This window comes from Micromys minutus (genome assembly GCF_963924665.1).
Source record: "Micromys minutus genome assembly, chromosome: 17".
Classification (NCBI taxonomy): Eukaryota; Metazoa; Chordata; class Mammalia; order Rodentia; family Muridae; genus Micromys; species Micromys minutus.
In genome coordinates this window covers 351,190-361,802 of record NC_137952.1, presented here as the reverse complement: position 1 = coordinate 361,802, position 10,613 = coordinate 351,190, and the positions used below count along the sequence as shown (strand labels likewise).

General features: G+C 39.3%; 1 protein-coding gene across 1 annotated transcript; it reads right to left on the bottom strand.

The window, feature by feature from the left end:
* Positions 1-1,199: 1,199 nt before the first annotated feature.
* On the bottom strand, positions 1,200-2,120 carry LOC308431770 (olfactory receptor 4C45-like; the record flags this gene model as incomplete). Its single annotated transcript, XM_080931346.1, has 1 exon — positions 1,200-2,120. One exon carries the CDS (start codon positions 2,118-2,120, stop codon positions 1,200-1,202), a length of 921 nt encoding a protein of 306 aa, XP_080787472.1.
* Positions 2,121-10,613: the final 8,493 nt, after the last annotated feature.

Genomic DNA, 10,613 nt, shown 5'->3' with positions numbered 1-10,613 from the left:
CCAGCTCTTGGCTTTTATTATTATTATTATTATTTTGGTACTGTTCTCTTTGTTTCTGACTGATTGATTTCAGCCCTGATTTTGATTATTTCCTGCCTTCCAATCCTCTCTTGTGGGCTTGGTGCTTTTTTATTAGATGTTTTGTGTATTTACATTTCAAATGTTATTTTCTTTTCCCAGTTCACCCCTTTCCAATTGCCCCTTCCTATGTTCCTATAAGGATGTTTTCTCTCCAACCCACCTACTCCCAACTCACCACCCTGGCATTCTCTTACACGGGGCAATTGAGCCTTCACAGGACCAAGGACTTCTTCTATTGATGTCAAATAATGCCATTCTATTTTTTTTCTTAGAGCTTTGGGTGTAGTTTTAAATTTCTGATATGAAAACTTTTTCAGATCTGCCATTCGGACCGGCAGCTCGTAAAGGCTGAAAAACTGGGCGCAGAACAGAGCTCGGCCCATCTGCCATCCAGACTGGCAGCTCATAAAGGCTGAAAAACTGGTGAGTAGGAGATCTAGGCAGCCAGGGAACAGGGAGATCTCTGCGGAGTGCACACAGAAAGTGCACCCCTGCCCTGTCCTGCCTGATCCAGGGACCAGGAACAGAACTTTGGAACTTCTGTTTCCACCCGGCAGTGACTTCAGGGCACAGAACAGAGCCCGGCCCATCTGCCACCTGGACCAGTGGAGATCAAGGGACACAGACCAGATACAAGGGGAAAGCAAGAAAATATCACTGACAGCAAAATGGCAAGAGGAAAGGGAAAGAGTATATCCCAAGGAAAACAAAACAACCTGGCAACACCAGAACCCAGCTCTCCAATAACAGCAAACATCAGAATGCCTAGATATTGGCTTTTGGCATGTTTATTTGACCAATAGTTTTATATTAAGATGTATTGTACTTACAGATTTGCTCATTCCTGGAAGCAGCCAGGCTGTTGAAGCCAGTACATATCAAAAGGTCAATCCTCAGCAGGACCAAAACACTTCTCACCATGATCATATCTGCATGGACTGTCACAGTGTACTCCACTTAATTATATAATTATTATTCAATGTAAATGTAGTACAGATAAGATATAATTCACTACACCCACTACCACCACCACCACCACCATCATTTTAACTCTTAAAGGAGAACAATGTCCATGAAACAGCACTGTATGTTGTTTCTAAATATACAAATCACCAGGTTTACATAACACCAGCTTTCATATTTTGACTCCAGATCTTTTTTATAACCCTTTTGACTTCCTCATTTCTGAGGGTATAGATTAACGGGTTTAGCATAGGTGTCACTAGGGTGCAAAACACAGTTACAGCTTTGTCAGTGGGGAAGGAGGTCATGGGCCTTAGGTACAGGTAAGAACAAGGCACAAAGAATAAGACAACAACAGTGACATGGGAGGCACAGGTAGACAGAGCTTTGTGACGCCCTTCTGAACTGTGATTCTTGAGGGAGTGAAGGATGACCACATAGGAAACAACCAGCATAGAGAAAATGAGTAAACACAGTGACCCACTGTTGGCAGTAATCAGGGGCCCCAGAGTGTGAGTGTCAGTGCAGGCCAACTCCAGAAGTGGTATTAAATCACACATAAAGTGATCAATGATATTTGGGCCACAGAATGGTAACTGAGCCATAAACAGAATCTGTATCCCACCATGGATGAATCCTAAGATTATAGCAGCCCCTACCAGAAATACACACACAGGTCTGCTCATGATGGTCATGTAGTGCAAGGGCTTGCAGATGGCTACATAGCGATCATAGGCCATGGAAATCAGCAAGATGATTTCAGTTGCAGCAAAAAAATGCTCAGCAAAAAGCTGAGTCATGCAACCATTGAAGGATATGGTACTTTTCTCAGAGATTAGGTCACAGATCATTTTGGGTGCTATGGAAGTGGAGTAGAAACCATCTATGATGGACAAGTAGGACAAAAAGAAGTACATGGGAGTATCCAGGGCTGGACTGATGAAGATGGTGACTGAGATGAGAGTGTTACCCGCCAGTGTGATCAAGTAGATTATTAAGCACACAATAAATAAGAGTTTCTGCAGATCTGGGTCTTGGGTCAAGCCCAGGAGGATGAATTCTGTGACATTGCTCATCCTTCTTCTTGGTTTAGTCCAGGCTCTGAGGGTTTGGTCATCTGAAAACAAAACAAAAAAAAATCCATGTGATATTTTATCCTCTAAGCTAAAATATTTTGTCATCTCATTGTTGTAATGGCTGAAACAAGAAAAAAATATATTTTTACTTCTTCAGTTAGGATCACTGTGCAGGTAATCTGAAGGTGAGAAGTACATGGGCTGACTACTAATACTTTATTGTAATACTTCAACCAAACAAAGTCTTTCATGGTCATTGGATGATGGTTAACTGTCCATTTTTGAAAATGCAATGCAGGGGATAATCTCTAATGGGACTTTTTTTTTTGCCTCCATGTTATGTTCTCATAGGATAAATATCATGAGTCTCAATTATTTTGAAAGTACATTTGTGCATGACTGTGAATTGCAAAGGTCTATGAACTTAGTGTGCATGAAAGTCAATGGGATGTTATATGTAAATGTTTAATGTAAAGGTCCTGTGTTATATAAATATCATTCCTCTGTATCATATGACACACATGAACCAGGAGACAGAGATAAAATTACAGAGTTATTCTGGATAATAAAAGAACATTTTTGTAAGTCATTGAATACAATTAATTCTAGAATAGCAGCTTTTGTGCTAGGCTTCTCATACTTCTTTCTTTCATGATCCCTTATATGGTAGATTCATACATGTAATGACTACAAAATACCTGTAGTTCCCACAATATTTTATAATTTTTCCACAGAATTTGAGCTTTTCCTTCATATAGGATCATATTCATGGTTGGATAAAATTCTGCCATTTTGTACCTTTTGTAAATGACACTGCATGAAGTGAGGTCACCTAGAAACATTTGCGTTCTGGTTTTGGTATACATTCAATGAAAATAGACAGCTGGTAGAAATGTTGATTGATGCTATAAAAATATTTTCTAACAATTCCTGTAACTGTGACTTTCACTAACATCTGCCAGAAACAAAAGCCACATAATTTCTTTCCCATAACATCAAAATTCAGGATAGAGAGTTCAGCATCAAAAATCTCTTGTCAAGTGAATAAAAATATATTTGTTTTTTAGGGTAGCTTATTACCTGAGAATTTTCTTCTTATTTATGGGTTTTCTATTTGAGAACTATGTGGTTAATCATTCTTAGTGTATTTATTACTTAAAGTTCTAATTGCAAAGTAGAAACATAGAAATAAGAAAGGGTAAAAACTTTCAATTTATTGCAAACAAGACTTCAGAATCACTGTATTTAGTGAACCTACTGGCCACAGTATTTAAACGTGATTTCAATCATTCTTGATAAAACCAGATTTGTGATTTCCTACAGATTATTTAATGCTTTGAATCCACTGTAAGATTATAAAGTTTACTTCGGTGAAAATAAATTGTCAAAATCAATGGAATCTATTTTAAAATGGTAAAGAAACAAGAAAGTTTTCACCAACCTGAATGTAGTTGAATGTAGAGATGTCTCTGTTTGTAGATTTAATGCAGTCGTTGTATCTTTTCCTCTGGGAACACACAGCACAGCTTTCAGTTGCCTCTGTGAGCTGAAGTTTTTCTGGAGTGTATATTTTCTTTCTTTTGTTTTATTCTCATTGTCACAGGTTTTCCCAAAAGGAGTTATTTTAGCCAGGAAATTTGATGGTTCTTGGTCTTAATTTCTATACACTTTGTCACTGACATATATTTACAACCATATGTGTTTCCATATATATAGAAATATTATACTTCATGTTAAAAGCCTTCAAAATAAGCAAACATCTCAAAGCTGAAAGCATTTGTGTATTCCACAATATGATGTATAAATAAATAGAATAACTTGATTGGACAGGTTTATAAACACCTCTTTTGACACCTGATTTGGTCCTTAGTAACAAATGAATCTTATGCAGAGAATCTCTTTCAGACCTCACTCAAGGTTTTCTTTAACTTTCCTCTGTAGAAACTCACCAAGTTCAAGTAGTGACTCTTAAATTTTTTTTTTTTGCTATATCACTAGCAATTGACTCACAAATTCTCTGGAATTCCTTATCCCTTGATTCCAAAGAATTGTTTAAATAGGTTTTCAGTTAGATATAGGATCTGCTAATGCTTTGACCCAAAGGACAGATAATTGTTTCTGTTGAAATCTTTGCCAAACAGTAGTCAAGACCTTCTGCTTACTCTAATTTGGTATCTACAAACATCATTATCAACGTCTAGTTCTAAATATGCAGTTTGTTTGATATTAACTAAGTGTCTACAGTATAGGTCTTATCTTTCTTAAGGTCAAGACCTGAGTGACAACTACTTGCTTCTTTGTTTCTTTCTTTCCTTCTTTCTTTTCTTTCCTTCTTTTTTTCCTTTCTTTCTTTCTTTCTTTCTTTCTTCCCTTCTTTGTTCTTTCTTTGTTTCTTTCTTCCTATCTTTCATCTTTCCTTTTCTTTTTTTCTTGTTTTGCTATATTGTGCCATTTAAATAATGTCTTGATTTAACTTCTGCAGATTACTTTGGCTTTGGTTTTAGGCATATACATTTTCAGTGTGGCTCTTGATTATTATTATTATTTAATCTTTTTTAAACTGTCTAGTTTTTGTCCCCTCCAAGTCTTCCTCTGACTGTTTCTCAACCCATTTCTTCTCCCAGGTATCTAAAAGGATGTCCCCAGCCCCTTGTCCCCACCCCACTAGACCTTTTCATTACCTGGGGCCTCATGATTTTCAAAAATTTAGGGGCATCTTCTCTCACTGAGGCCAGACCAGGCAGTCCTCTGCTTTACATGTGTCAGGGGCCTCACATCAACTGATGTATGATGCTGTATCTGACTCTTTAAGCTGCTTGTTGGGTCTCTTGGAGAGCAGCCACGCTAGGTTCCTGTCTGTAAGCACACCATAGCATCAGTGATAGTGTCAGGCCTTGGAGCTTCCCCTTGAGTTAGATCCCAATTTGGGCCAGTCACTGGACCTTCTTTCCCTGAGTCTCTTCTCCATTTTTGTCCTTACAGTTCTTCTAGACAGGAACAATTCTGGGTCAGAGTTTTGACTGTGGAATTACAACTTCATACCACCTGTCTTTCTGAGTTCCCTTTCCACACAGTTGGGCATTTCATCTAAGGTCTCTCCCTTGGAGTCCTGAGAGTTGCTCTCCTTTCGGGTTTTTGGTACTTTCTAGAGGTTCCCTACCATACCTTACTTCCCAAGGTTGCCCATTTTCATCCTTTCTTCTGGCCCTCAGGAATTTACTCCTGTCCTATCCCCAATACCTGCTCATGTTCCCCTTTTCCATCTCTGCACCTGATCCCACATAAATCCCTCCCTCGCACCCCTATAATACCTTTTATCTCCCTCTCAAGTGAGATTGAAGCTGAAAGGATTGGACTTCATCTTGTTAACATTCTTGAATTCTGTGGATTGTATCCTGGGTATTTTGTATATTTTTGGCTAATATCCACTTATTAATGAGTACATATCATGCTTGTCATTTTGTGTCTGAGTTACCTCACTCAGGATGATATTTTATAGTTCCATCCATTTGCCTGAAAAGCTCATGATGCCCTCATTCTTGATAGGTGAGTACTATTCGGTTGTATAAATGCACCAAATTTTCTTTATCCATACTTTGGTTGAGGAGTATCTAAGTAATTTTCATTTTCTGGGTATGGTGGAGAATCTTATGAGTATATGCTGAAGAGTGTTACAGCCTTGAGGTAGAAATATTTCCAGTTTTCTGAAGAGCCACCAAATTGATTTTCAAAGTGACTATATAAGTTTGTATTTACAGCAGAAATGGAGGAGTGTTTTGTTAACTAGGGTTTCCACTGGAATAAAGAGACACCATGGCCAAGGCAACTCTTGTTTACTCTCCCCCAACTTCTTCAATTTTTGTTATATGAATGAATGGAATTGAGACAATTTAGCTCAGTTTTAATGTTTCCGAAGCATTTTTACCAGGTACCCAGGTTTAAGCTATAAATATTAAGAGTATCCATTCATATAAGCACACTTTTAGTTATAAAGGATGTAAAAAGTTTTTAACATGAGCTTATTTTGAACACTGTTTATGAATATATTTCCATTAACAAATGGAATATTGTCTGTTACATTTATTGTTTGTGTTTTCTGGAAAAACTGCAGTATTTGTAAAGACCAAAGTTCCATGCTAGCATTGTATGCATTAAAATATTAATAACCCACAAAGGCAGAGAAATAGAGCAACAAGAGAGTATATTGAAATACTAGCACACCCCATTCCCCTTTTTATTGTTTATTTAGCTTATACTTTAAACCAAGTAAAAATCTGAATTTAACAGTCAACTGCCAATGAAAGTAACAGCAGGGCACATATTTAGAACTTGAATAAAACTGTTAAAACACTAGCTCTACACTAACAGTACACATTTTTCATACATATGAACTTAGTATCTAAAGCTTTTCTCAAACAGGGTGTCCAAACAAATTGTCACTCCCAACATATTTTAGGATGAGATATATACAGATAATAACCACCTATTCTTTGGGAATTTAAGGACTCAAAATATTCTGGACTTAAACTGAGACTTTTGGAAAGTGAGCTGCTTTCCCTGAACAACTGTGTGCTACTTTTTTTTGGGATGATACTTACTAAACTTTGTTTCATCATCCAGAAAAATGGGTAGAATATAAACAGGAAATCATGTCAGTCATTTATGGGTTCAAATGTAACTTTTATTTCTTCCTGTGTGCATGTGTGTAGAACTTAACCAAGGAAAGACCAAATGGGATTTGTGGCCTTAATTTTAAAATAAGAAACAAACCGGGTACCTACCAGTTTGCTCAGACACAGCAGACTTGGTTCTCTATGAAAAGACTGTTACATTATGACCAGATTTCTGTTTTACAACTCCTTCACTGTCTAAGCTTGGCTGTCAAGGAACTTGCTCTGTAGACTGACCTTGAACTCAAGAGATTTACATGGCTGTGTCTCCTGAATGTTGGGATTCAATGAGTGGTTCAACAAGCTGGACCTAATATTATCATGGTGATTATGTTTAAGATCAAGATCAAAAGCTGTGTCATCTCATGTCAGTTTGACATACAATCATGTCTCATTTTATCCAAGTAAAAGTAATAACTAAGTCATTCAACTATAATTACAAAACAAAAAAAGCTTAACTGGGTGGGATCTTGCCTCGAGGTCTTTACTCTTTTAATCTGTTTATCTTCTTGGACATAGGATTCAGTTCCATCATATGTCTTGGTTCCCCTTTATTATGTGAATAATACATTTTATTCACTTTCAGTTTTTTATTTAAATTATTTTATTTATTTACATCCTAGTCATTCCCCCTATCAATTCCCTGTCTCACAGACCCTGATTTTATTCCTTATCCTCTTGCTTTGGCGAGGGTGCTTTCCCCCTGCCACAGGCACCCCCATTCCCTGGGGCCTCAAGGCTTCCCAGGATTAAGCACATATTCTCCCACTCGGGCCAGACCAGGTAGACCTAAATATGTGCTAGGGGCCTCAGGCCAGCCTATGTATGTTTCTATTTGGTAACTCAATCTCTAGGAGCTCCCTGGGGTCTGAGTTAGTTGAGACTGTTGGTCTTCCTATGGTATCAGCCTTTCTTTCAATCCTAACTCAACCATAGGGGTTTCCAACTGTAGGGTTATGGGTCCTCTCTGCTCTGTCACAGGGCATGGATAATGGGGAGGTGGGATGTGGGGAGTTGATCTCACTTACCTCAAGCTATCTCCCTGGGGATCAGGATGTAGGGAAGCCCTGGGTCATCACTTGGGTAGAGAAGCACAGTTTGAGGCATGGGAGAGCCTTGGGGGTCTTGTGACTACGATGAGATCAGGGTCACCTGGTTCTCATGTGCTTGGACACTCAGGTGGTGCTGAATGCTCTGGAAGAGCTGAGAACAGAGTGGGGGCCCTTGGGCTGTATATAGTCCAGGGCTGTGGGGTGGAGAAAAAGGGGAGAACAGAGTTTCAGCTGGTTATGAGGTGGAAGTCTTTGGCTTGCTGGCTGGCAGTCTTCAGCTTGGGCTTGGCTTGGTGGCAGTCATTGCTGGGAATATAAAGAGGCCTTCTACGGGAGATTAGACAGTGGCTTTGTAGGCAAAGGCCTTCTCTATTGCTCCCTGTGGCAGATCTTAATGAGAAGAGACAGCCCTTGGCTTTAAAACATTTACTGACATGGAGGAAAGTAGATGTTAAAATCCATATCCCACTTTTTAGGGTGAGCCTGAGATTAAATACATTTTTCAGGGAGGGATGTCTGGGAAGGAAAACTTATTGGCTAAGCCCTCCAGGTCTTTAAGTATCTCATTAAAATGGAGATCTGTCTCGAGCTTATGTGACCTGTGGTTACATACTCAACATGTGGAGAGACTTGGCACATTGCCCTTATGTGACTGTTAGCTACAAATCTATGGGGGGCTGTGGATAGGGACAGGGGCCATGTTCCTGGTTGTTGATTTGCCCTTTTGACAGTGGCTTTTGCCTTACAGAATATTTTGAGTTTCATGAGGCTCCATTTATCAATTGTTGACCTTAGAGCCCGAGCCACTGGTGTTCTGTTCAGAAAAATATCCCCTGTTCCAATAAGACTGAGGGTATTTTCAGGTTCTTTTATTAGATTCAGTTTATCTGGTTTTATGTTGAGGTCCTCAGTCCACTTGGACTTGAGCTTTGTGCAAGGTGATAAATATATGGATCTATTTTCATTCTCTTAGATACAAACCTCTAGTAGAATCAGCACCATTTATTGGAGATGCTTTCTTTTTTCCAACTGTACACTTTTGGCTTATTTGTCAATGATCAAGTGTCCATAGCTATGTGGCTATGTTTCTGAGTTTTGGTTATATTCCATTGATCAACTTATTTGTCTCTGTACAAATACCATGCAGGCTTTCTCACTATTGCGTTATAGTACAGCTTGAGATCAGGGAAGGTGATTCCACTGAAAGTTCTTTTATTGTTGAAAATTATTTTCTCTATCCTCATTTTTGTTTTTCCATATGAAATCGAGAATTGCTTTTCAAGGCCTTTTCAAGGTGTTAGAATTTGATGGGATAGCATCGAATCTGTAGATTGCTTTTTATAGCATGGCCACTTTTACTATGTTAATTTTTCCAATCCATGATCATGGGACATCCCTCAGTTTTCTGAGTTCTTCTCAATTTCTTTCCTGAGAGATTTTAAGTTCTCTTGGTTAATTGGTGTACTGGCTGGTTTTGTGTCAACTTACCACAAACTGAGAGTTATGAGAGAGAAAGGGGCCTCAGTTGAGGAAATGACTTTGTGAGATCCAGCTGTAAGGCCTTTTCTCAATTATTGATAAAGGGTGGTAGGGCCCATTGTAGGTGGTCCCATCTCTGGGCTGGTAGACCTAGGTTCTATAAGAAATTAAGTTGAGCAACCCAGGGGAGGCAGAACAGTAAGTAATATCCCTCCATGGCCTCTGCATCAGCTCCTGCTTCCTGACATGCTTGGGTTCCAGTTCTGACTTTCTTTAGTTATAAAAGCACTGTGGAAGTATAAGCTGAATAAACCTTTTTCTCTCCAACTTGCTTCTTGGTCATGGAGTTTTGGGTAGGAGTAGACACTTTGATTAAGACAAATTGGTACCAGCATAGTGGGATAGTCCTATAACAACCTTACTATATTTTGGGGAGGAATGTGGAAGGTCTTTGGAACTTTGAGATAAAAGAGCCATTGGGATGTTAAGAGCTCTGTCGGATGTTCTGTAGGAGCTTGGATGATAATGTTGAGAACAGTGCAAAAGATGGAGACCTGGCTTGTGAAATTTCAGAGGGAAGATTAAAGACTCTTGTTAGGGCTGTTGCAGTTTTGATTGTGAAGATTCTGTGGTTTTGGTTAGCTGGGGCTGAAGGATCAGCTGTGACTAACAAGGTACAAAAACTACTAAAGAAAAATCTTTGCATTTCTGGAACTATTGATGCTGATCAGCTGGAGCAAAGAAATTAGTGATGATTAAGAAGAGACCAGCATCATTGAGGTGAAATCTGGGAAGTGATTTCTGAGAACACAATGAGGCTGTGTTCCAGCAATAGCCAATGTTGTACCTCGTGCTGTGGCTGGATTTGGTAATGTGTAAGAGTCACTCAGGTTGTACTAGTTTTGAAGGCATGAGGGGGTTATGAAGAGCAGCCGAGGCTTGGCGTTGTGAGATGCCATAGTAGGCCATTGTTGAAGGTGCAGCCTCAGTTGCAATTAAAGCCCCAGGACTGAAGGGGTCATGCAAAGGAGCTGAGGCTTGGCACCATGAAGAGAGCTTATGAGAGGCTATTGGTGAGCCTAGTTGCAGCAGAAGACAGCAGGGCTTTGGAGATGCCAGTACCATGAGATGACCACCAAGAAGGGCATCAGTAGTGCAGAATAGGCAGCTGGAGCCTGGAAGACAGGGTGTGTCCTACAAAAGGTATACCTGGAGAAGTGACTGAAGTCCTTGGAGGATCCTAGAAGTTCATGAGTGGATTCGAGAAATTGGATGGCTAGAGTTTGATTTTG